At 45.3% G+C, this 27,891-nt stretch overlaps 1 protein-coding gene and 1 pseudogene across 1 annotated transcript in view; one reads left to right on the top strand and one right to left on the bottom strand.

Annotated features, from left to right (window-relative positions):
* The window catches only part of LOC146184679 (uncharacterized), a 34,911-nt gene extending 12,276 nt beyond the window's left edge, over window positions 1–22,635 (bottom strand). The window contains exons 1-4 of the mRNA XM_084609453.1: window positions 22,283–22,635; window positions 18,592–18,793; window positions 3,119–3,222; window positions 1,166–1,374 (exon numbers count right to left, since the gene is read on the bottom strand). Of these exons, the coding sequence (XP_084465579.1) occupies window positions 1,166–1,374; window positions 3,119–3,222; window positions 18,592–18,793; window positions 22,283–22,405 (638 nt within the window). The 5' untranslated portion in view covers window positions 22,406–22,635. The remainder of the gene's footprint in view (window positions 1–1,165; window positions 1,375–3,118; window positions 3,223–18,591; window positions 18,794–22,282) is intronic.
* A 2,016-nt stretch (window positions 22,636–24,651) lies between these two features.
* Window positions 24,652–26,271, top strand: LOC146184678 (uncharacterized; annotated as a pseudogene).
* Window positions 26,272–27,891: the final 1,620 nt, after the last annotated feature.

Raw genomic sequence — 27,891 nt, 5'->3', positions numbered from 1 at the left:
AGAAGGGGGGGGGGGGGACGGGGGGCGACGTGTTAACCGCAGTAAGTCTCTCCTTTCACTAGGCGCGCGCCGCCACCACCCCTGCCCCCATCCCTGCCTTTTTACTGTTTTTTATTTCTTTTCTAACCACACTACTTCTTACCCTGATCGTCGGGGGTGCGAGGAGAATTTCGGAACGCCAGCGAGGACCTTGCCCCGTTGTTTAGGCAGATGTGGAACTCCATCCTTCTCTTAGACAATAGTTATTTCAATCGATCAGTCGGTAAATGTTCATAAAAGCCACTAAACGTACAGTGACACCGCTTGTCACGGAGGTCTTGTTCTCATTGAACACCAGACTGGTCGGGCAACCTTTCGCAAAGGATCGTTTTCTCCATTTTCTTGAAGACCGTGTGTAAGCTGATGGACCGTTATTCACGCAGCGTCAAGCAGCAGCTAAACCGATGAGGAGCGGCAGCGTTTCCATGGCAATGAAATCCAGAAGATCACCCATGGGCTCTGTGAAGTTTGAGTGCACTTGGTCAAAATAACTTGGAACCCTCCCTTACTGTGCCTTTTTCGCTCCGCCTACTTTTAGTCCCTCTATTATCCCTTCCTCCGCGTCGCGGTAAAGGTCTCCGCCTAGGAATCCGACAGTCTGAGCCTGTCCTTTCCAAAAAACGCATTACTTTATGTGCAAGCCTGTAAGCATGTAGTGGCTCTCTGACCTCGTGGGTGGCGGTGGAAGGTGCGCGTTTCATCATCGCCAATCATTTTTCAGCCAAGCATAACTCCAAATTCGAATCCGTTAGTGATGACCTGCTGCCGTTGCCTAGGAAAGCAGCCCTGTCGGTCCAGTTTGTAAAACGCTAGGCTAACGCGTTGTCGACCAGTGAAGCCATTCCACCGAATCCGACCACTCGTGAACACTAATGAAGCTAGCCGCACGATATACGCCGCGAGCACACCGCTTCTGCCGCCAGCGGTGCTACATGGCGGATCACACAGGCTGCTGTAGCGAATACCGTCATGTTAATTATCGTTTGCTTTGTGGCATCTCTTCAAGATATATCCACTCTAATAAACTGTCACCACGCTGTTGGCTGAAGGACGTTTCGAAACAGAGGAAACAACTTGTAATCAGGTTATACTAATTATGGTTCAAAAACTCACGCCTGCGCCATACCTCGACATTCCAACGTTGGCCAAGAAACCGTTGTGCGTATGCTCAGCACCCTTTGGCATACCCGTGGTTCCTGACGTGTACAGAACAGCCAGTACGCATTCTCGGGGGTCTTCCACGGAAACCTCCCGGAAGGTGGCTTCGTCAATGTCTGCAAGAGGTCCCGTCGGCACGAAACCCTCCGCAGCTAAGGAGCCCACGACGAAGCGGCCCTGGTGTCAACGAAAAAGAAGTGTCACAATTAAGCAGGTTCAAAGCAACGCTATACTTAGTGTGTGCCCATAGGTTCGCAGCCGCAAGGACTGTAGTCAGCGCGTATAAAATTGCGATAGGCCCCAATATGAGTCTTGAAGTAACAAATATTGACAATTCGTAAATTTCAAGATACCAATACGGTCAAAAAGCTCAGCAGTCCTGAAAAAGATCTCCTTAACTACGTTGTAGTGATGCACAGGAATCTTAAAAGTAATCCCTGCACAAGCATTGGCAATTATCCTTGTAAGAAATAAAAGTTGAAAAAAAAATAATAATTACGCCAAACAGCTGCTTGTAGATGTAGCCACTTTTAGTTTTCCCGTTCCGAAGATTTCCTTAGCCGCATAATTACTGTACAGGGAACAAAGATCCAAAACAGCATTCTGAAATCTGTCTGTCACTCTAAGTCTGTGCAGGCTTTGTCTTTTAATTATCGAAGATATTTAAATGGTAAACAAAGCAGGAATAACTGACTATGAACGCTTGGGTTGACGGTCTTACGTGTCTGAACTTTCGTGGCGAATACCAGCTTCACAGATACCAGCTCTCGCTGTCATTATTAGATTGTGACCTGTCGTTCCTTTTAGTCGTATGCCTGAAAGATGACGAGCTTGAAGATCGAGCAACGTTTGCGTCTGAATATTTAACGAAACTGTAGCTGACTCCAATGCAGTCCATTGGTCATTTAGTGAGGCTGAGCGGAAGGAACGGATGTTTTAGGCCAATTCGTTCGAGAAACTCAATTTTATGCGGTGAACGCATATAGAACGCCTCAGCGGCAGCACGCACACTTGTATGAAGGGTGAGCCATCTCGTCTATGGAGTCTTCCTCTTCCTTCTGTTTTCACGCTGCACCATTCGCAGTGAACTGTTACCAACCTACCCAGCCATGCATCCTTGACCTCAGGCTGTTATCGATTTCTAATCAAGTTTTTTGAGATAAAGAACGCTTTCTTCTGGGATCCCATTTTCATCAGTGGTAGGCATCGTAATATGTAGAGAACATAAAACGCGGCAAGCTTGTTCATTAAATTGAGTAAATTACTTTAAACTGTTACCATTAAACGCGACATACTAGGAGGTTTGCAGCTCACCTAAATAGTATCCATATCAGTTCTTATATTTTTGAAAATTCCAGTTTTGTGGGTGCTGCAGCGCAAAATATTCTGGGGCCGCATGCGCGCGATGCCGAAAACCAGTGGCCGGAAAGGGAGCTAGCTGCGCACAAGCAAGCGTACCTCCCGAACAAAGTGGCGCGAGTGTCACCTGATAGTTTCGTAACTCCAAACTGGGAGCGGCGAGCGGACAGACAGCACCAGACACTGGCGCCGCTGCGTGATGCGCGCTCGTTCGCAGCCTCGAAATTAATTACGCTGCAGCTGCTACGCAAAGGGCATTTCAAGAATACGAAAACGAATATTAAGACTGTGAGTTACAAAACTCTAAAAACCTTGCTAAACAATACAAAAACAAAGCTTAAGAGAGAATTCATTCGTATAACTATACTCAATGCATGCTTAAGCCCCCACCATTTTTTAACTATACAATGTCATACCGAAGAAAGCGATTTCTTAATCAATAATTTCTTTTTAAAAATGGTAAGCGCCATAGGTGAAACACCGTGTATAAACAAAATCTAAAACAAGGGCTTCTTCTATACTGGTGATTTCGCCAGCTAGCGTAGGAATCTATATGCCTGACCTTTAGCGGTAAATCTGCCGATGCCGTCGCAGCCTTTTCAGCCAGGGCTGGTTCCACCAGAATGTGGGTGCTGTCGCTGTCGGTGATCAGGTAGCGCAACTCCCCTGCATATTCAGTACGACGAGCTTTGCATCTTCTGTAGCACTTAAGAGGTATATGCGATTGAACAAACTAAGCAAAAACATGAATAGCGAGTGGTTTGCATAAACTGCATCCTAATTTACTGTCATTATGCAGAGAATTGCACAAAATTAGGCGGGCGGATGAGGTTAGAAGTTTGAAGGAGTCAGGTGAATACTGCTAGCACAGGACAAAGTTAATTGGAGAAATATAGGAGAGGCCTTTTCCTCGCAATGGGTATAATCCGGCTGATGATGATATTGATTGGAGAATTTCTTAAACAAGATATCATTACTTTAAATACACACTCTCCATAAAGCCGGTGGTTAACCTTTTCGGTTCCGCAACCTCGGTAAAAGTGGCCATTTTTGTAGTACTAGATTTCTCTTCAAGCCAGCACCGAATTATTAAACAAAAACATTGCTTTACAAAAAGCTACATCTACCTTACAGTCTCAGAAAGGGAAACACCAAGAAAAGTAAAACAGATTAATTTTTTAGATGTCAAACATTAGAAGGTTAGTCGTGGTTCAACCCTTATTAAACTGCTATATTCGTGCGAAAGCGCTCATGCCAAAGATCAAAGATGGACTTAAAGATCAAGAATCATTTCCCCCATGCTGCACATAGGGATCTATTTACGTCTCAATGAATTGCAGCAAGTGTCTCGCAACTTGTATTCGCGTGATGGCTCTAGGGGTACACAACACATGGGCACAACTGGCGGAAGCGGTGCGAACCTCTCAAATTGAGAGACTTAGCACCACGAAGACAGGAAGAGTCATTTTGACGAAAGTTGGAATAAATCCAGATAGGGGTCCCACGGTCAAGGTGGAGGTAGCTATAGAAGACAGACAAAATTTGGTGATTCCCCCGCTGCCAAAAAACATGCAACCGGAATAGAACAAATACAGGAGGAAAAAACGAGCCGAAGCATTAGAAATTAGATTCGGCGAAATTTCGGAACATGAAGTGGCCCATGTAGACGCGGCGGGAGGTGGTGGCAGTTTCACGGTAGCAACGGTCGTCAGCGGCCGGGGCAATCCCGTGACAGCTGCCACTTTGCGCGGGCGGAGCATAGAAATAGCCGAGGAAACTGCGATCGCGTTAGCTTGCGTCGGAACGGAAGCGAAGTTTGTCATCAGTGACAGCAAAACTGCCATACAAAATTTTATCAAGGGCAGGATCTCGCCCTTAGCAGCCAGAGTCCTAAGCCAGAAAAAGTTGGATAGGAAAATTCAAATAATTTGGACTCCTGCGCACGAAGCCGTCCCCGGCAACGAGGCGGCCCACAAGCTGGCTCGAGATCTCTACCGCCGAGCCGCTACAGGGCCACTTGATGACCGAGAAAGCGGAGAGCGCTTGCTAAAATATGGGGAGATCACGCAGCACTACAGATTGGATCGTAGACTGGTACCCCCACCAGACCCGAAATTAAACAGCAGACAAGCAGTAGCGTGGAGGCGACTGCAAACATATACATATCCGCACCCGGTTATGGCGAACCACATGTTCCCTGAGGCTAGGAGTGACAAGTGCAATCTTTGTGGGGCGAGAGGGGCCCTCGACCACATAATATGGGAATGCCCGTATTCTCCCAGGAGGACGAACAATATAGGCTGTAGAGACACCTGGGAGACCCTGCTGCGCAGCTCGGACCCTGAGCTCCAGCTCCTACTCGTCCAACTGGCTGAAGAGGCTGCTGGGACCCAAGACCTCCCGGCCTGCCTCTGAGGCGGCAGCACCCGCCCCTTGACCTGCGTGTCGGGGGGTGGGTAGATCACCTTATCTGTTGGACATTAAAGTTTAGTCCATCCATCCATCGCGTAAATTAGCCTCCTATACACCGAGAAGGCCGAGGCGTACGCAGAATGCATAGCATCAAATATTTATAAAATAACTGTCTGTTATTCACGTTACACATAAAAGCCAAATGGGTTCTTTTGGAGTTCTCTGTAGCCATAGCGAATCGTTGGTCAAACGTCTTTGCACTACCTGCCGTAATTCCGCCGCCGTACGTAGTGGTGCCGTAATTTGCCTCTCCTTCCTAGCCTGGCATTCTTCCTAGCAGGCATCTTGCCTCTCTGTGTTCCGGCTTTCCGGCGGCCAGAGCTTCTTGAAGCTTACGACTCTTCGCGACCAACTCCTCGGCACGTTTCGACTTCGGCTCAACTTTTATTCACTCACGTTGACACCGCCGCTTATAGCGTTGGTTCGCCCCACGTCGACCATTTCCTTCGACGCTCGGTTTGGCATTCTCGGTGTGGCAGCTTCTTCTTCTTCTTCTCCCTCGTTGTAATGGCACATACCCACAGTGGGGGATTGGCCAGAATTCGTTGTAGGTGACATAATATTTTTGATAATGTCGATTTGACTGTATGATAGATAACCTAATAATTAGGAGCTAGTGTTGCTGAAATAATTTGAAATTTTGAGGCGATGTAATAGAAAGCAATGAAAAAAGGAATAAAATTGTAAATTACTAAAAATAATAATAAAAAGAAAAAATACAAGGCAGCTAACGGCGAAGCGCACGGCTTCCTCTTCTTTCGCCTCTGCCAATGACCGCGGACAAGCACGTGATTCGTGGTTTTCTCTTGGTTGCTATGGCAACCAGCGAGGAGGCCGAGCACCGATGAAAGCCAACTTGACATTGAGTGTGTTTTGTTGGTGTTTGGAGAAGATGACTTTGAATAAAGGCGTGGTTGCTTTCGCACTATTATCCTCCTAATTGGTTCGACGGAAGAATCAGAAAGCGCATGTTCAAGCTTACCCAAAACAAATCGAATTCGTTCTCCAGTTTTCGAAAGTTTACAAATATCAAATAGGACACGCCGTAGTTTGTTTGTTTGTTTTTATGGAGTTGTTTAAAAAACGGGGCAATTTCGACACCGTAGATAATTCGGCCGTAATCTGTCGGTGCAAGGAGGAGGGTTCAGTGGTAGCGACGTGTGCCATTGGTGTGGTGGCATTGATAATTGCCATATGTGACCTTCAAAGCTAGACACCGCGACAGGTTTCAGCCAACACCGCCTTCATTATATATTCCGAAGGCCATATGGCTCAAACTCTCCTCCTTTTCATGAACTAAGATCTAGCGGTAGTTACTTTGCTGTAACCAGTAGCAAAAAATTACAGGACTGATCATAAGTCTGCTCAAGAGCGGAAAGGGCAAAAGCTACTTTAGAGGACTGTTTTCGCTGACTGTGTCGTCATTGTCATCCCTAATATCATGATCATCACCATCACTGTTACTTCTATCATTATTATCAACCAAATGCACTGTCATTGTCATCGCTACTACCATCAATGTCATCATTACTATGATCATTACTATGACAAGCAGAATTGCGACTGGTTTCTCCTGATAGCCACCTAGTTGGCTGCCGCATCTTGATGCTTATATGTGCCTCCCTGAATTCTGACATTCATTATGGTGGGCAAATGCTAGACTATAGCGGGCTTAAATTATGCAGCCTGGTGATTTTAGGCGTGAGCTCTTTCAGTTTCTATTCCTCAGAAATTTTCTTATGCAAGGAAGAAGAAAAAGCCCGGCGTGGAGTACTAATTTGCGCGCTCGGCTAGGGATCGTGAGGACAGTGATTTGATTCCCGTTGGAGACATATTTTTGTAGCGAAAGCTACATTGGCTACGAACAAGGACTTTCGAGTGACAAGAGGCACGGAGCCGTTGCCTAGCAACCGTTGCATGTGGTGGACGCCGCGCGCTCACCGCGTCATCTGGAAATCAAGAAGCAACCAGAAGAAGATGATGTCTCGTCTTTAATGCAACAACAACATAGCTACACATAGTGAGTAGCACATCTTTATTCTCCTTATCTAGCGTAAGGATGATAGTACTGATGATGATTGGCTAGTCAGCGGCGCATTTCGTGCAAGCGTATACTTAGCATGGGACAGGATTGAATTGGACTGGATAGGATTGGACTCGATTGGAATGGTTTGGATTGAATTAGACAGGATTGGTTGGCCTGTATTTCACTGGAATGAACTGTACTCGGTTGGGCTGGATTTAATTACACTGGATTGGTTTGGATTATATTGAATCAGATTAGATTGAATTAGGCTGGATTGAATTAGATTACACTGTATTGAATGCGATTAGATTGAATTGGAGAGGAGTAGGCAACCCCGCGCTAGGCACACATGCTTTCGCTACATATATCCTGGCCTAGCTGAGCTAAGCCATGTAGCGATCGATTGCGGGAGCTAGGTGTTTGCGGACTAGACCTCAGAAGAGGCTCGGCGGCCTAGTAAGAACCCCCACAGCCACGGCCAATTTCTTTCTTTTCTTCTTATCAGTTCGCCCGAACATTTTCTGCGGATAATTCCTGCGAAAATTTCTGCAGGCCATGAGCCAAGAAAGGTCTTCGCTTTAAAGACACAGCCTATTGACGTTTTCAACAAATTTCTTTCTTCTTTCATTCGAAAGCTCCATCCCCAAATTAACGAACTTCGGGCTGTGGAGCTAAGAAACACAACAGAACTAATTTTTTTCCGTACGGTAGTCTCGTTTTCTCAGCGGTAGACCGTGTCTGCAGTCACTTCATGGATACGACATGAAGTTCGTATCTATATGCAGCTGTATGAAAACAACGACTACGCGCCGCCGAAGTAGCGTGCAGAACATGTTTTTAACTAAGATGCACACATTTTGTTAAAACATAATTAAGGTTACTGAAATAGCCTCAAATAGGAATAAATGAACAAATAACCTTCATAAACTCGGTGACATGATCGGAGATACTATCAACTACTTTTGCCCACAGCAGCACTGCTGAAGGCAGCGCCGCTACAGAGGTGGCGGCATTTTTGGCTGTGTGATTTTCTTCTTTGAACGCCATTAGACAGCTAATCAAGCAATATTAAATAACAAAAGTAGCTGAAAATAACTGAGAGAAGAATAAGCAAGCTGCCTTTAGCTGATATGAAATCAAATATCTGTCTACATGACGGTGTGCATAGTCATAAAACGTAATATATTCACTTCATACGCTCGAAATAAGTGCCATTTGGTAGCAACGAAATGATATAGTATGGCGACAAAATCGGTTAAAAATGTATACTTCTGATTAAACCTCGAGTTTTCTCGATAATGACAGCAAGTGGTAAGATCTACCAGCCTATGCCAATACTTTTATACTCGTCTCCGGCAGTAGACTCTCACTTTAAAAGTAATTTCCTTTGACTGTCGGAGAGCTATCTTATTTACTTCCTGTACGTATTCCATAGGAGAATTAGTGTAACGCTTTTCGACTCATATATACAGCGTGTTGCACAATTACCTGCGGGCTTAGAATGCTTCTCCCAGCTAAAGCAAGGAATCCTCGCAGTTAAAATTTCGCACAGAAATGGAATTTTGTCGTTAGTATGTTTTAATACGAAATTTGTGTTGTGCATTTGCCTGTTTCGATCAGAAGAAGTCGGATGTTTCCATCGTATGCGGCGGCGGCGTTGTAGAAGCCGCTGCCCCACCGCTAACACCAGAGGCGCCATCTTGTGCTGCTTCCCACAACTCTATCACAGCACATTGAGAAGCGACAGAAGGTTGTTGCACAAGATGGCGCCACGAGTGCAGACGTTTGGCCAATGGTTTCTTTCGCTTCGCCGCCGCCGCATACGGTAAGAACATTTGGCTTCTTCTCACGGTAATTGTGCAACGCGCTGTAGCTCCACCTTGATAATGTATAGTGGCGCTGCTAACGCTCCGCTTTTTCACAATGTGTTCGTTTTCTATAATTTTTTCTCAAGCAGCGACAACAGACAGAAATATTTGATTCGTAATTACTTCGCTTTTTAGACCAAAGAATCATATTCGATTCGCTAGTGAAGTTGGTCTGTCTATATTTCATTCAGGTTCGAAAGAAGTGCTACTCGCATACTATAAAGTATCTTTAAATAATATAAAATGCGCTTATTGCTAAATCCCCTCTTGATGGGATAATTAAATTCGATAGCTGAGAAGTGCACCAGACAAATCAGCAAGCATATTGTTTCACCACTGGAGAAGAGGAATTCCTGATCGTGTTGGCGTCAGCTCTCACCGGCGGAAAAATTAGCCGAAGCACTAGTTAAACATGTACAAGGGATGCCACGTATGTAATTCCCCTGGTAGTTTTTTTTGTTTTGTTCATGAAAACAAAATATTATTTGATAAGGTTTTAATTTCCGCTGCTCACGAATGGAGGCCTCCGTTTGTGCGAGCGTATTCTCGCCGCCACCGCAGAGATGGCGCCATTAAAGTATTCAAGAGTAATGTCGCAATGACTTAAGTACCTTATTTGTTTTCCAAACAGAAAGTTGTGATTTAATCGTTGATTTAGGAGATAAAAACACTGTTCGCATACTGAAACACGTCTGGCCACTGTATAGGATTTCTGCTATCAAAAGGATGGCTGTTTGCGGCTGGCTTATTCGTAAAGCCAGCAAACTCATCCGCGTCATTTTTTTTTTTTTTTAGAGCGCAGCTGTTTGTCTCCCGTTCCTGCGTTTCGCGACGTCGCCGTAGGCGTTGTCCGTCGTAACTCCAGCTCCATAAATATATAAGTAAAATAAATAAATAAATGCTCTCCACCTTGAATCGAACCTCCATCCCTTGGATTCCCAGCCGAACCAACTGCGCCATGGTCGGGATTTTTTTTCTTTATTGCATAGAAGTACTTTAACGCAGATTTAACCAGATCGCGTACTGCAATCTGTCATACACAGTGACACCAGCTCAAGCTCCCACTTTGGCCACACATCAAAATTCCTGGAGGTTGGTCCTGCGCAGCATATACCCCCGCACTATAGCACACTATCCTCTGAACAGAAACCTCGATGAACTTTGATAGTGGCTCTACGTGGCGATCATTCATGCGGCTCTTCCACAGGCTAAAAAGTCCGATGAGCATAAAAAGATCAAATGCAACCTCAGAAACTTCGTGAAACGCATACCATAACTGTCCTTGTCTATCGTGAGGATCATAGTAACGATGACAATGACACCACAATTAGTGATAAGGGCAATTATGACATTAGCAATGATAATTGGGGTGCATTTAGTTGATAATGATAATGACAGCAAATGTGATGCACCGTGTACACCAGCAACGCTTAAGCTTTCGCATTTCTGCAGTGTAGATTCTGCAGTGCTCTCGGAATTTTACAGCACAGCTCTGTGACACCCGTTCCTGCGTTTCGCGACGTAGCCGTTGCCCCTGGTAACCTGCTCCGCAGGCAAGGCGGGCTTCGCGTGGGCATGACTTTGTCGGCTCTGTAAAAGGGAAACTAGCTGGTATATCGGAAAAATAACAATACAATAGGATAGGATAGAGCGGCAAGAAAAGGTACGCAAGTGACAAAATGGCTTATATGATTTAAATAGGTAATTATTTAAAGCCAATAATAATAATTGGTTCACAGAAAAGGAAAGGCGCAATGTCTATCACACCTATTCTGTGGACACCTTAACCGCGCCGTAAAGGAAGGGATGAAGATGGGAGTGAAAGCGGAAAAAAGTGAATGGGGTTCCGTAGTGGAGGACTACGGAGTAATTTCGACCACCTGGGGACCTTTAACGTGCACTGGCATCGCACAGCACACGGACGCCTCTTCGTTTCGCCTCCATCGAAACGTAATTATAGCCAGTTAAGTAGTTTAAAGGAACGGAAAGGCCCAGTATCTGACACTCGCTGAAGAGGAACTGGTTGGTATGGAATATGTGGGAAAAATAAAAAATTCTCGGTAGTTGTACGTACATACATGTCTTTATCGAATTCTTTGGGTCAGTCTATCTAAAAGATGAAACAGCTTATCAGCAGTGCTCAAACTCTGCATTAGAGAGTAACGTAATAGTCGGCAATTTTTTTTTATCACAACAATACCCGCCATCATGCCAGTTCAGCAAAAAAATAGATAATAGCCGCATGCCTCTTTACTTTACATCACCGGTGCTCCTTCTGATACCGTCCCATTTTAACCAATCTGCACCATTGAAAAATGTGTTCCAAGAACGGGACTTCCGGACAAGAATGCAATTATTTCTACAAATATATCGGCTATACACCAGAAGAAAACTTTCTGGTACATTGGAAGCAGGTTTTCTTTATCGCGTACTGGCGCAAACCTGCACGCGTGTGGGGAGATCACATCAAAACATTCTCACGTCCGGGATATATGTAGGGTAATTTGATACCTTTTTTTTCAATAAACAGTCACCAATAAGAAATTGAGAGGACTTACTTTCTTGTCGCCCTCGCAAAAATAGAAGCGCAAATATCGATGTGCTCAATTTTTCTTTTCTTTTATTGGCCACGGCGCACCGGTGACGCCACGCATTGACCTCTTACGCAACAGTGTATACAGTTAGTTCGGTCAAAAACACATCGGCGTAATCCAGAATTGGAGAAAATGTTTCATAAAAAATGCGCACGTCAATTAGTACCTGTGACGCAGCCGTTCTTTGTGAAGCGTTCAGGGTGATTTCATACCATTTTACTTCTCATTTAGACCCCGTGTGTCTAAGGATTCGAAACGACATGTGTACTTCGAAGTGAATGCCGTTCATAGATAAGCATAGGTATCCATGGAGAAATGAGATAGATACTGTGCCTTCCTTCCTTCAAAATCAAAACAACAAAAGAAGTTTAACGCTTTGTCAAACTAACTCGATGCTATTCTCTTTATGCTAAAAATCTGCGGACTGCAAAAGCAGTGTTAAATGGGCTACCACTTCTACGCTTAATAAGTAGCTTAAGCGCCCTCCTAATTGTTCTTTTTCCTTGTTTTACTTTATCCGCTGTCCTTGGTATACAGAGCAGCAAAATAGAAATTATGCCCACCAAAATGCCTGGTCTTTCATTTAGTTTCTTCATATTGCCGCATTCCTAATCACTCTTGTGGCGCCATCGTGCGGCCGGACTGGATTACCTACGTTTTAGCTGGCCTTACCCACGCTAGTGACCGCGGCGTTCTTCGTCTTCCTCTCTCCAGCTCCAGCCAGCCTTGCCACGTCCCAGTGTCGCGTCACCGTGAATAAACTCACCTTCTAACCTACACTGGCTGCTCTGGCTGTTTGACGGTGGCAATATGGTTCAAAATTTTAATATATTTATAAGATTCACCGGAACTCTGAGCCTCGGTAATGAAAATGGTTTGCAGCGTGCACCGAATACTCCTATCCCGAAACGGCACAAAGCCACTTCCTAATGGGGGCCGGCGCACATAGATCAGGTACCAACGCTAATCGTCAGATCGAAAGCAAAGACAAAAATGCACAGTTCCACTCTTGTGGCTCCATTCATACGTCGCATATCGCTTCATTCCTCCCATTAAAATCGGTAGGTATGGTTCCTCCGGCAACTTTTCTCTTTCGTCTATTGACGCCGCTAATTAGAAACCTTTTTAATGAGACCAAGAGATAGCTCTCGAAAGGATATCCTTGCGCATATGTGTGAAGAACAGAACGCTTCCTTCATAAAGAGCCAAGATCTGTAAAGATGATACACTCATGCCTGATTCAGTGCCGGCTTAATTTAAGAAGTAGCTGCTGCCTCTGCAATGCTATGCTGCCACACTTTGAATATATAAATTGCCGCAATTTTCCTAGACTATCGTGACCCCTGATTACTCGTAATAACTTCGAACAGTGTACTGCGTACAACGTTCAATCGGAATAGTGGCCCTCTATACCGCGATGTGCCGCAGGAGGAAACCAGCGTGAAACGTGCCCAGTATTGCCACGGTCATTGAGACGCACCCATTAAACTCGTTGGGTGCAGCGGTGGCGTAGCGGTAGAACATCCGCCTCGCATGCAAGAGGACCGGGGTTCAAATCCCGGTGCCGCGCAATTCTCCCCCGTGTTTGAATAAAAAAATCCGCGTGTCGATGGAATTGCATAAACAGATTTGGGGTGCGACCTGATGGCGGCGAACACCTCCGGCAACGCACTCCCTCACCAGAGCAGGATTTGGCAACCCTAGTGCAGTAATTAGCCGCAACCTCTCATGATTAGTTCCCTAAAACCGCGGCCCTCAGTCACCAGCGGCTGCGAACAACTGCCCACGGCGGCAGTCAGACCTGTGACTCAGCAAGGGGTGCTAGGAATTCCTGGCTCCGCTAGACAGGCCGCCATTGGAAACTGACCCTGGCAACGTTTAACGCTAGAACCCTAGCTAGTGAAGCTAGTTTAGCAGTGCTGTTAGAGGAACTAGAGAATATGAAATGGGATGTGTAAAGCTTAGAGGGGCTAGGAGGCCGAACGAGGCATATACTGTACTAAAGGATGGGCATGTACTGTGTTATCGAGGTTTACCGGAGAGGCGAGAACTAGGAGTAGGTTTCCTTGTCAATAAGTATATAGCGCGTAATATAGATGAATTATATAGTATTAATGAGAGGGTGGCAGCATCGTAATTAGGCTTAATAAGCAGTATAAACTGAAGGTTGTACAGGCCTATGCACCTACATGTAGTTATGATGAAAAGGCAGTTGAAACCTTCTACGAAGATGTAGAATCGGCAGAGCGAAATATAAAGACACAGTATACTGTACTAATGGGCGACTTCAATGCCAAAATATGGAAACAGCAGGCTGGAGACCAGGCAGCATGGGTGATTATGGCATTGGCTCTAGGAATAGCAGGGGGAAGTTACTAGTTCAGTTTGCAGAGCGTAAAAGGAAGGACCGGAAATGGACATGGAAAAGTCCTATCGGGGAGACTAACAATGAAATTGACTTCATACGGTGTTCAACCCCCGCCATTGTACAAGATGTGCAGGTAATCGGGAAAGTGCGATTCAGTGACCACAGATGGTGAGCTCCCGATTTAGCCTAAATCTGAAGAAGGAACGCAGCAGATTAGTAAGAAAGAAACCCATCAACGAATTAGCGGTGAGGGGGAGAGCAGGAGAGTTCAGGATCTCGCTACAGAATAGATATTCAGCTCTAACCGAGGATGGCGACATCATACCCTAGAAGCAGTGAGCAATAATTTCAGAGATATCATTACTGAGTGCGCTGGAGAAGTAGGCGGTAGGATAGTTAAAGAGAATACCGGTAAGCTGTCTAAGCAGACGAAAGATTTGATTAAGAAACGCCAGTGTATGAAAGCTTGGCCGAGATATCAAAGCTAATCAATAAGCGCAAGGTGGCCGATATAAGGAAGTATAAACATGGAGAAAATTGAGCATGCTGTAAAAAACGGGGGAAGCCTTAAAGCGGTAAAGAAGAAATTAGGCATAGGCAAAAACCAGATGTATGCGCTAAGGAACAAGGCGGGCAACGTCATCACGAACATAGATAAGGTAATCAAAATAGCCGAGGAGTTCTATACAGATCTCTACAGTAGCCAAAGTAGTGAGGACCGTATTGAGATTCGCGGTAGGGTGAAACAGTCAGACGTTCCACTAGTGACGAAGGACGAGGTCAAGAAAGCATTAAAACTATGAATAAGGGGAAAGCAGCTGGAGAGGGTCAGATAACTAAAGATTTGTTGAAGGACGGGGGGGGGGGGGGGGGGGATATAGTGCTAGAGAAACTGGCCACCCTGTATACGCAGTGCCTGGTGTCATCGACGACACCGGAACCATGGAAGAATACAAACATTATCCTCACTCATAAGAAAGGGGACGCTAAGGACCTTAAAGATTACAGACCAAACAGCTTACTGTCTGTTACGTATAAGGTATTTACTAAGGTAATCGCTAATAGAATCAGGACAACCTTAGACTGCAATCAAGCAAAGGATCAAGCAGGGTTTCGGAAACGGTACTCTACTATCGATCATATCCATCAAAAGATCAAGCAGGTTTTCGGAAACGGTACTCTACTACCGATCATATTCATACCATCAACCAGGTGATATAAAAATGCTCGGAATATAACCAGCCCTTATACATAGCATTCATTGATTACGAAAAAGCATTTGAATCAGTAGAAACCTCGGCGGTGATGCAGGCATTGCGAAATCAGGGGGTAGACGAGTCGTACGTGAAAGTGCTGAAAGATATACATAGTGGCTGCACAGCAACCATAGTTCTTCATAAAGAGAGAAACAAAATTCTCATAAAGAAGGGTGTTAGGCAAGGAGACACAATCTCCCCAGCACTATTCACAGCTTGTTTAGAGTAAGTATTCAGAGACTTAGAATGGCAGCAGTTAGGGATAACGGTAGATGGAGAATACCTCAGTAATCTGCGATTTGCTGATGACGTTGCCTTGCTAAGCAACTCGGGGGATGAACTGCAAACAATGATTGATGACCTAGACAGGAAAAGTAGAAAGGCGGGCTGGAAAATAAATATGCAGAAGACTAAGGTAATGATCAACAGCCTCGGGAAGGAACAGCAGTTTACGTTAGGTAGTGAAGCACTGGAAGTAGTAGGCGAATATGTCTACTTAGGACAGGTAGTAACCGCAGATCCGGACCATGAAAAGGAAATAACAAGAATAAGATTGGGATGGAGCGCATTTTGCAAGCACTTGCAGATTGTGACTAGCAGCTTACCGGTATCGCTCAAGAGGAAAGTATCCAAAAGTTTCATCTTACCTGTACTCACCTATGGGGCTGAAACGTGGAGGCTATTCAAGAGGGTTCTATTTAAGTTGAGGACAACGCAGATGGCTATGGAACGAAAAATGGTAGGGGTAACATTAAGAGGTAGAAAACGTGCAGTGTGGGTCAGAGAAATAACTCAAGTTACCGACATTCTAGCGGAAACTAAGAAGAAGAAATGGGCATCGTAGTGCGAAGAGAGGATAACCGACGGTCGCTTAGGGTAACAAACTGGATTCCAAGGGAAAGAAAGCGTAGCAGGGGGCGGCAGAAAGTCAGGTGGGCGGATGAGGTTAAGAAGTTCGCAGGGGTCAAGTGGATTCAGCTAGCACAGAACCGGGTTAATTGGAGAAATATGGGAGAGGCCTTCGCCCTGTAGTGGGTATAGTCAGGATGATTATGATGATGATGATGATGATGATTCAACTCATTGATTGCGGTGTGGTTGCTGGCATTAAATAATGCCTAACTGGGTTGTTCAGCCTAGTGCAGTTTTGTACACCTTCCCAATTTTTCAGCCTGGATGCGCCAGGCTGAAACCCTTACTTAACCCGGGATCGTTAAACGCACATCATAATTATTCTTGTCTACCATGAGGATGATAGTATAGTGATGACATTGACACTGCAGTTAGCGATAATGACAATGATGACGTTGTCATTAATAAGACGATGCAATTTGCTTGATAATGATAATGAGAGCAGACGTGATGCACCGTGTGCACCAGCGACGCTAGGCTTTCGCATTTGTGCAGTGTAGATTCCATTCCGATATTTTTTTTTTTTTTGGCATGCGTCTGCTCAGTACTCATGAAAATATGAAATTGGACGGTGCACCGCCTCGTCTGTCGCGTTGCGCGCCTTGGCATGCGTCCTTTCCAAGTGTGGAAGTGGTAGTACAGCGCAGCGCACCTCGTCGTCGCGCCCCCTACATTGTCATTAAAATGGCAATAGAGCTAGACAAGGCAAACACGTCTCGCGGAATCTCGCGACCAGACCTCGGGCGCGCGAGATTTTGGCCACGAGCCAACACAGGCTTTCGCCTTCAAAAAAGGGGCGTTTGGGATCTCGACTGCTTGCCCAAGAATGCGGGATCGAATCCAGGACGCAGCGGCCGCTTTTCGATCGAGGCGAAAAGCAAAGCGTCCTTCTGCTGTGTGTTATCAGTGCTCGTTAAAGAACCCCAGGCGGTCGAAACTTCCAGAGCCATCCAATAGGGCATCTCTCGTAGCCTGAGTCGCTTCGAGACGTTAAGCTCCACAAACAAAACCAAAATTATTTTATATTTTTTACTTTTCATCGTCGTTGTTTTATTTTTCTTGTTCTTAAATTTTAGTTTTTGCGTATTTTTAGGTTTTTATTTTGTTTCTGATTTTTTTTTCTTTTTATGTTTTTATATTTTTCCAGAACATCCTGTAGCGTTTTTGCGCTACAAAAGAATTACGGACCCGTTCGCTGTCAGTTTTCTTCTGGGACATAGATGGATTTATTGAAAGCAAAGGCTGAGAGGTTGCCGAAATAATTGTCCTCCAAAGTACTTTCAAGAAATGTTTTCCTCTTAATCCTCGTGGCATCAGCTATTTATTTCCCAATTGAAAACGAGGATGGTATTCCTTATGAGCTTGTAATGGCGCTGGGCGTGCATAGCACATGGAGAAGTAGGATGATGGTACGTCACGCAGATCTTGATGCACGATCAGTGAAGAATGCTGTAAGGAAGCCATTGAAAGGTATTGTGAAGTTATCAAACTTGTGAATCCGGCACCTGACAATGAAACATTAAATATATGGAAATAAGTTTAGTCATATTACATCAGCCGAACACGGCTGAGGTTTGCTGTGTAAATATTATATATTTAGAGTGCTATAAATAAAATTCTCGGCGTAGACTTGCCACGCTCGGCGAGGCGTGGTCCGATCCCTAGCTGGCGTGGGCACTATTTTTTTTTTTTTTTTTGAGCGCCAACTAATGAGGACGTACTCTGGTGACACGCTTCGGTGACCCCCTCTTATGACGCAACTTATAACTTTTATATAAGCCAAGAAATGGTTCCACCTTAAAATACACAAGTGGCGCATAGCTTGGGAGCTGGAGCAGTGGCGAGCGCGCACCTGCAGGCAAGCTGAAAGGCAGGACGTCGGCGGATATTGGTCACTGAGGGCAGAAAAGACTACGAAGTCGCTTTGGTCTTAGCAAACAGGTTCTACAAAAAATGTGGTTTCTCAAACCAGCCCGAAAGCTGCAGGTAATGCTGCTTTCGGTATATCGATCGGTAAACGAAACATTAAAAGGCATTGGACTGCTCCCAGTAGGCTCCATAACAATAGCATTGGGTGTTCACGTGTGCCTCATTTGTGCGTCTCTGCCCCGCCATGGTGGTGCAGTGGCTAGGACGCTCGACTGCTGTATGCACAAGGATGCGGGATCGAATCTCGGCCGCAGTAGCCGTTTTTCGCTGGAAGGGAAAAGCAAGACGGCCGTGTGCTATGCGATGTCAGTGCACGCTAAAGAACTGACACTAGTCCGCTACGGATATAATAGCCTAAATAGCTTCGGGACGTCAAAACCACCCCAAACCATCTGTGAACATCTTGCCGTGTTTATGTCCTTTATCTAGAGCCGCATCATTTTTCGTAATAATGGATCTAGACCCGCATTAGTAATTGTTCAACAGTAATTGCGTACTCACGGCCCTGAATGACAACAGCTCGCACAACTACCTGCTAAATACATGAAGTGCGTAATATTCTATATGACAAGCTTTGAAATCAAAGTAAAGAAAGACGGCCGAAACGCACGTGCGGTGAGGGAAGGCTTTGCAAGGACGATGCTTGCCCCGGCTACGACACAGCCCCACATGGCGACAAAGTTCTCGACGCTGTTGCCAATGTGGACGCAGACGCGGTCGCCAGGTAGTAACCCGCGCTGTTGGAAGGCCGCCGCGTAGCATCTCAATCGAGTATGGAATTCTCTCATGGTGAGGGCGGTGGAGTCATCAATCTGTGTAAAAAGCATATGCAGAGTCCTCATTCAGGAAGAAAAAACACTGGTCACCATGTAATCGGCCGCGGTACTCTAGTACTGATTTATTCGTTTTCTTAATTATCCTTGCGCTTTCAAGAAAGGTGATAGGGATTTCTCCTAAATGCAGGTGGATAATTTATTACCGGGATTGGAGGTCATCGCATGATCCCATTGATCACTATTGTTTGGAGTGAATCAGCAAAAAGGCAGGAGAGTGTGTAGCAATATAATACATACACGCAGCACGAGTGGCACCAACCACAGCCGACAACGACAATGAAGTGAAACCAGCTTGAGCCACCGCCTCGCGCAAAGGCTTGCGTGGTTTAGTCTTTTCTGGATCTAGTCATCACAGCGTTCCAGTCAATAAATTAGCCATCGCTTTTATCGTGCCGATCTCATCCTGGCTCATATGCCTACCAATTGTATATCAGTAATGACGCTCGTGCAATATGTCTGGCGCTACCATTTGTTGTGCTTTTCTAGACTAAGATAAGCGCCTTGTTTGCCACGCCCCCTTCGGCTATAAGAGCACTGTACGTTCAGCAATAAACGGCTTTTGTTCGCTGACTATCTTGACTGAAACAAACTGGTGACCCGGACGTAATCCATGCACTTTGTACTTAGTCATGCTGTATACCTCACGAGTTTGCGACTTCCAAATGGTTGTAATATTTATAGCAGTAGGGATTACGCAGTTTCTGTACGTTCTTGATCCTATTTTTGCTAGTTTGTTCATACCATTCCAGAACCTTAGATACAATTATTCTTACCTATTGTACAACACAATATAATCGGGGTTATTGCCATTACAATCTTAATTGCGTCAATTTGGCCCGCAGCATGTTTGACCTATTTTATAATTTATTGCTTGTTAATCTAAACCGAAAGATCTGAGGTATTACAGTGATATTCAAGCTGCATACAATTTTCATGCATGTTGCACATTCTCTTACGCTTTGAATTCCTTTCCTTCAGACTGAGTCAGTACCTAAAAGTATGTGAAATAATAAAATAGGTTCGAGTTGCGAGTGACCCGCCTTCTTAATGCGGTATTCCAAAGGCTGCGCGTTCGATGAAGGCACAAATAACAATCATTGCCAGCCTACAACGAACGATGGACCGCAACTGCGCGTCATTCTTAGCAAAATAAAGCCTCATCATATTTCTATGAAACACAAATTACAAAAAGGTGAGCCTTATCATACGCATTGTTATTTATGATTGCTTAGATATTCTGTAAGCTGCATTCTGAAAAGTTACGTTCCAAAAATTATTTTGGAAAATATGTTTTTCGCTCAGTCACACGAACAAAAAACGAGGAAACGTCGAATTCTTCCTTTCAAGCAGAACTGGCTTTGGCTTAATCGATCCTAAGAACGGTGCAAAAAGGACAGAGACAGGCAGCAGCAGAAAAGTTCACGTTCTTTTCAGTTGGCTTCCTTGTTCGTGCCTCTTTTGCGCCGTTTTTAGAGTCATTTCAATCTTTCTCACGCAAGCAAGTATACAAGACACGCTTTCTTGGGCATTGCCGAATTCATTGATGAATAATGAGTACTATAACTCCTTCTGCCCTTCTCTACCCGACGAAAGCGCTCCTGCCAGGAACCGCATGAACGGCGCCCACCAGTATCGCAACACAACCGCAGTGTGCATTCTAAAGAGCGCGCCCCCTAAACCGACCCATGTAAGTAACGTTCCCATTGGACTGCGCGCGAAAACCCTAATTTTGGCTACTTCGAAAATCGAGCTAAGCCGAACGTGATAGCCAAATGCTGTAGAAGATTGCCGCTGCACATACCACTTTATACCGCCGTGTATAAAAATTGTACTTTCATTTCGAAGAAATAAACCATATTTTGAAAAGATATCTCTATACATTCATGTACACGGATATGTTTTTAAAATACGGTTGATGTTTTCGAGATTAAATCCCCATTTTCTTCCACCTATAGTAACTGTAACTTTCCGCGTTCAGTTGATATCTAGAGCGGGCCTCATCGATAAGAGGCGTGCTTGAAGAATGCGCCCTTCTTACTGTGTGGTGTGGGTGGGATTTTTCGCTTCCTCCGGGAAACTTATTAGAAACCTGGCAGGCCCTTACGAGCACACCACTGAGGCTCTTACAAAACCAAATTCATTTTATGTTCCTGCAGCAAGAGCAAAGGTAGATTCGAAGAAAGATATAGTGCCGTCTCGATTATCGAACATTTGGCCTATCGTAAGCGCATGAAGAAAACTCGAAGGAGAAGAGAGCAAAAATCAGCCGAAAGACTGGTTATCATGTAAAAAAGAGCGAGTGCTCAATAATCGCTGCTGAGTATCCCAGCTCCCGGTTAATCGCAGTGTTTGGATGGAAGCACGTGCTTGAACGCTCCCGCACTAAGATTTCGGTCCCCGTTAAATCATCTTATGTGGCTAAAAATAGCTTTAAAGCGCTAATTATGGTTGCGCCCTGAAGCCCAGGTGTTTCTTTGGCAAAAAGAAAAAGAGGTAACATAGCATGGAAGCTGCAGCCAATGGACCGTTCCGTATATTGTAGTTGGTTTGTTCTCTCGAAAAATAAGAGAAATTAGAGCTATGAAAACCAAGAGGCTGTAATAATGGGCACAGTCGGCTCGAGATTGCAAAGAATGTGCGACCAACATTCATGCATGTAACGCGCTAGACATTTATTTCTTAGTTACAGATGTGCAACAATTGCAACTATGCGCACACCTCGGGCATTGTCGGCACAAGTGAAACGTTTGGATTTTCTTGAATACGTAGCTCCGATTGTGTACGAAATTATTTCCAGCAAGAAAAACCGATCAGCTACTTTGTTTTAATGAGCCAAGCCCAAATCAGTAGAAGACTTCAATTTAACAATTCATCTTTCATTTCCTTCAAAGCTTCACCTCCTGAAGTTAGTGCCAGTTTCGAAAGACAGTGAAAAGCCCTGCGCGTAAGTAATCGGTTCAGAACAATTTCCACGGTCGTCGCGTGAGCGCAGTGATTCACGCTAAGCACGAAAGAATGAGCATTGACTATGCAGTGTGGTAGCTGTGAATTGAGGCGATTATTGGTGTTTGTATCCTCCCAGCTTCGGGCGAAAAACGGGAGAAACATTCCTACATGGAACGACGTTACTTATCGTACGCTGTACTTGTGTTGGCCTGCAATTAACATGATCTTTTAATTATTTATTCCTCATTTGTATTATACCTAAATAGAGAGGCATCAGTAACTTTAACAGCAATCATTTTTGCGCGCTTTACCTGTACGTACTATCACAGCTGCATGTCATGACGTCCCTGTCATTAAAAGAACTCGATTGGCATCAAGACGGCTTGACATTAGTTCTTGAGTAACTAATAATTGCTTTGTATACGCATTACTTGCGTGTACAGTATCTCGTGCACGTAGTAATAATACAATGCCGGCTCTCAAATGTGCGTCCAGAGCATTTTCACATCATGTACTCACCAGAACCAGCTTATCCGGATTCGTGAGGGCAGTCTTCTTGACTGCCTCATAAAAAGAGCAGTTCGACATTTCGACGTCAGGGTAAGGCGAATAGACGATGCCATCTTCGATTCGGACCTTCATAGCTTCGAGGCGCGGCTCCGTAGTAGGGATCTGCGTGACTGTGCAGGCCCGCTTCAAATGGCCAACTGCTAACTCCACAGGCCCGGAACGCCTTTCTCGCAGGGCCACAAATTACTGCTAGCAATAAGCGATTGCTGTAAGAAGGCCACGCAGTGGTTATCTCTTGCCGCCGTCCTCTTCCTCGCGGCTATTATCTGCTCACGTCGTAAAGTGCACGCCGTATCATATCGGCGCAAACAGGGCATAACTGCTTTTCAAATCGAGGCCGTTTCCTAGTTACAGTTGACGGCAACCTCCCCACTGCTTGGTATTGGAGTGCGTGGTCGGGAGGGCGCTTCTTCGAAATTCATTTAGGAAAGTTTTTGGTCGCATGTGGGCGGACAGGTAAAGCCACAGCTTCCACTGAAGCTGCACCATGCAGCCACTGTCTACTAAAAGGAATGTAATGGTAACGGGCCCAATGCCGTCGCGGCTATGACACTTTCTCGGGTCGTTCTGTTAAAAGCGGGATGCTAACGACAGATCAGGCAGCGGACCAAAAATGTGTATACCAACAGTGGCTTGTCGACCGTCCAGCAGCAGTCATATACACACGGAGGAGCGGGAGAGCAGACGATAGAGCACTGCCCTTCTAGCGTCTCTCAAGCATTTTCGTCGGAGCGAGCATCGCAAGCACACAAGAAATGGCCAGGCGACAGCACCACACCAGTTACACTAAACTGTTGACAGAAAAACGTACCACTGTAGTAAAATAGAAATAAAAATAATATTGTTATTGCATCCCCAAGTTGTGCATCTGTCATTGCGGTGAAGAGCTGCAAGATTTCCAGAAAAAAAAAGGCGCGCGCCTTTTATTGGGCGATAGCTTTAAAGGTCTCATTATGGGGAAAGTCGCGCCGTTGGTGGCGTCAGTGAGCCGCCACCTGACGGATGTGGGAGTTAATGGACCCATTACTCCCTGACATCGGGTATCCTGTGACGTGGGCTCATGTTCTACATTTCTATCGACCGGCAGCAACGGAGCTCCGCCCCACGAAGGAATAACCAGTAAGCGCGAACTCGCTTCAAACGGACTCGCGCAATGAGGCGGCGGTGATGCTCGAGCACAGAGGAGAAAAAATGGCGCAGGTTTAACCATACTTGAAACCTGCTTTTAACGAGCGAGACCACCCACCAGGGTGGTTCAGTGGTTAAGACGCTCAGCACTTAACTGTACCCGGGTTTGAACTCGAACGCGGCCGCCTCGTTTCAATGGAGGAAAAACGCCAAGGTATCCACATGCTGTGCAATGACATTGCATATTAAAGGTCTCTAGGTGGCCGAAATTATTCTGGAGACCTCCGCTGCTTCATCATTTTTTCTCTTTCAATCTGCATACCTTTCTTCTGCTACGGCACTGCCTAAGTGTCCGTGGAGAAGAGTGACACTTATACCCCAGTCACAAGACACTTCTCCAAGGTCTTTACTGTAAAGGAGGTTTATTGCATTAAAGGAGTAAAACTAAAAATGAGAAGCGGCGCAGCTACACGGCAAATGCAAAGGAGATAGATGACGATGATGATGATAATTCAAGCATTTTTTTGTGAGCGCCATCTGTCGAGCGGCAATCACAACAGCTATCAACCGCTGCGCTTGGAATGGCGCTAGTAACAGCTACCAATATTGAAGTAGACGATATATTTCAGCTAAAAGTGATAAGCGAACAAGACTACCCTTGTTTAGGTTAGGAAAAGTAACCACCTCATTAATAAAGAAATATTCTGAGGGTTTCAAGCGAACGTGTAGTGACAAAAGATTTTCTGTTTTCCTTTCCATTTGGACCACTTGGACGCGTACTCGTCGCTCCGCCTGGTTCCGCGTGCGAGACATACTTTGCTGGTGCGATTTTCATAGAAGTTGTAATCGATTGTGTTCGATCAAGTGCGTGTTACAGCCACAACCACGAGCGACGAGAACCGGGAGGTGGAAGAGAAGTTTGAAATTGCTTTGAGAATTGCCGCTGTGGCATCTTTGCGCGCGGCGGCGGATGCTGCAAAGGCGCACGCTGACGCGCTCGAGGAGCAGCTCATAGCAAACATCTCCCTTTGTGGCGCCGTCGTGTTCCCACAGCGAACTGTGCACCGCAGAAGGTGCATCTATCCCCGTAACGAGCGGTGGTTTGAAGGTATACGCTGCCGAACCTAGGAGAGGAGCATTTTCGGCAGGCATTCCGCGTTGGACCTGCAACCTTCCGGTACCTTGTGGACCGGTGCCGGCCGACGATGCAGCGTGAGGACACGAATATGCGGGACGCCATTAGTGTTCAAAAACGAGTCGGTATCGGCCTCTTCAAACTGTGCTCAGCTGCCGAAGAGCGGGTGGTCGCAATAGTCTTTGGTGTTGGGCGGTCGACTGTGAGCACTATTTATAGGGAGTTTGCAGAGACTGTGGTAGATGTGCTAGAATTGGAATGGATCCGAATGATAGCATCGAATGAAATGGATGAGCACATTCGCGAGTTTTACTCAGGGACAGAATTCCCGCAAGCTTTGGGGACACTGGATGGCTGCCATTTCCCGGTTTCCCCACCACAACTGAATGCAGTGGACTACAGGAACTATAAGGGCTGGCAAGTCTTTTTCTCTTGATTTTCTCTCAGTGCATAGGTGAGCACACTGTCTGGAACGCTGGAGCTGTTTGCTGCTGAGCAAATAACGTGGAATTTTGTCACAGTTACACTGTTAGTCTGTACTTGTGCTTTTTCCATTCGTGTAGCCATGAGGCAGCGCTTGAGTGCAAATATTGCCTGTGAATGCTTCCACATGTATTAAATTTTGACGTCCTTTTCTCCGCCGACCACAGCCCAAGACAAGCCTGCTCACGTTGTACACTTCGTAGTAGATGTAACAGTAATGTTTAACACGTTTTTAGAATACGTCATACGTTAGAATAAGTGTCATAATTATAACCTCATGGCTACTTACACTGTTGCAGCATTCTTTCCATGTTTCTGTATTTCCAATAAATAAAGAAATATTGCAGTGTAAACTCTAGCAAAATAATAGCCATTATCAACACGGCAGAAAGCTGTCACTACTCCCATGTCACTAGCACATCCACAGTGATGGGAAAAACATCTGCACTGTCCTCAAGCACTTTTTACTTTAGAAGTACACGACCCTTTACAGCGTTGGGCTCCCTCCAGTCTGCTGCTCTTAAATTCTAACTAAATCTATCAACTTAGTAACCTTATGCATCATCAGCACTGTGCATACTTACGTTTGTTTTGTTTTTTGTGCATGCAGGTACAGCATCATCCTTCTGGCCCTTGTGGACCATAAATACCGGTTTCGGTATGTGTCAGCGGGCAGCCCAGGACGATGTCACGACGCCCACGTCTGCGCTCAATCTGAGCTGGCTAAAACTGTCGAGGGAGCACTGTTTAAGTCTCCAGTGATAGTCATAAATGGCACAGCCGTGCCCCCAATAATCCTTTGCGACCAGCCTTTCCCCTGACGAGGAATCTCATCAAGCCCTTCCCGCATAGTGGACCTTTGCGGGAAGAAAGTAAAATCTTCAACTATCACCTGTCGAAGACAAGAAGGATTGTAGAAAATGCTTTAGGGAGGGTGAAAGCTCGATTTCGCTACACTAAGAAAAGAATGGAGTGCAACATAAGGCATGCTACCATGATCATCAGAGCCTGCTGAACACTAAACAACATCTGTGAGCATTTCGGTGCCCGACTACAACAACAATGGTTGGATGAAGTTACTCGACACGACACAGCTTTCGAGCAGCCTGCTCACACGACAGAAATGGAAGCTGACAATGGGGCTAATGTTCCGACAGCACTCGTGCATCATTTTCATCACCAGCAGTTGTAAGGAGAATAGACGTGACGAGTGCTGTCTGCTATACACCTTGCCGAGCTGCCAGCATTGCAGCAAAAAAAAACTGCCTTGAGTCCTTCATGCAGCATGTGGATCAATGGTAGCATGTACATAACAATAACACAAACTGACTTTTCCACATTTTATTTTTTCTTCAAATATTCCTTCATTACATCAACAAGCTCCTCTTCGGCATTCACTTGGCGCTCGCGAAGCACAAGCTCTTGCCTCCTATACTCCTCCAAGCCTTGTGGCAGGAGGCGCTGTTCTCCTATCATTGCCAGCTGATTTTCCTCTCCTGTAGTCAGCGGCCGCTTACGCTTCCGCTTTGGCTGCTGTTGTGTAGTGGCATCAACAGCAGGTGGCAATTGCTGGGTACTGCCAACCACAGCTTGCGGCATGCTGGACTGAAAATCTGCGGCATGCACTTCTGCAGCAGCAGATAGACTACCTTCTTCATCGTCAAGATGAAAGGAACGGTCGTCTCCGCTTCCTATCTCCATGGCAGTGATGATCTGCATGAAAACAGTTTGAAGCAAGATGAAACGTGAACAACATTCAAAACTGTCGATGTAGTAGGGTAGCACTTTAAGCAATAAAAACATCCAGATAGAGACGGCTGGCAAAGAAATTGAACAGTTCAACCAACAAACAGTCCTCTCTTTATTTGCAGTGACCTCAAAGTGTTCCACATGAAAACCATGCTTACTTGTATAATAGCAAGACATCTTCGTAGCCACCACAAGAGTTTACATAATCTTCTGTCTGCCATATACTCCAGTATATAACAGCTTTGATCACCTGCTAATGTTTTAACTTGGTCCTTAGCATGACTTGCCAACCTGTATCGTTACGTTTAATAAATTTTTGTCATTTTACATCTACAGAGTTGTCATCTGAAATAGATATTCAAAGCCTTTGCTGAGCCAGACATGAAGTTATTTCTTGAGCAGTCGGGCTTCAGATTTGAAGCAATGCCATTTCATCCCAACCATGTGATCTGAAACCTAGCTGTATTTCTGGCTTGAATGAAGGGTAGTGAATTTTCCCATTAGCACTTTTCTACTTTGTGTATTTAGCCTGTCATTTATGTTTGTTGAGATATTAAAGGTTGAAATGCCGTCCATGTAGATGGAGATGCATATTATTTCATGGAAGTTACCTTTTCGACTGTGCTGAGAGGGTTGCAGATGCTCTCCTCCACCAGGGAACGGTCGTTCACAGGCAAGCTGCCCAGGAATCTGTTTATTTCAAAGTAAAAAATCCAAGGTATGGCACTTTGGCCGATGTGTTTCCGTGACCACCTTCTGCAAGTAATCAGAGTTCAGTGAGCACTAGGCTCCTAGCAAATAGACAAATCAACGAATTTTCTTCATCCGTAGCCCATTTTAGCGACTGCGATTGAGTTACCAAGGCTACCAAGCTCTTTTTTTTTTTTTTTCATGTGGGATGAAATGAGATCAGCAGTGTGGGGCGAAGTGCCAAGAAACATAGTGCGTTAACGTGATTCCGCGGAATATAAGAAAATGAGACTGTATATGCACGACGTAGTCTGCAAGAACAACAAAAACACGTCACTTCGCGCAACTCGATGAAAAAAAAAAAGCTAACTTT

Source organism: Amblyomma maculatum, chromosome 7 (genome assembly GCF_055883805.1).
Source record: "Amblyomma maculatum isolate TAMU_Amacu chromosome 7, ASM5588380v1, whole genome shotgun sequence".
NCBI lineage: Eukaryota > Metazoa > Arthropoda > Arachnida > Ixodida > Ixodidae > Amblyomma > Amblyomma maculatum.
Note: the sequence above shows the minus strand (reverse complement) of the source record. Positions and strands in the feature narration are given on the sequence as shown.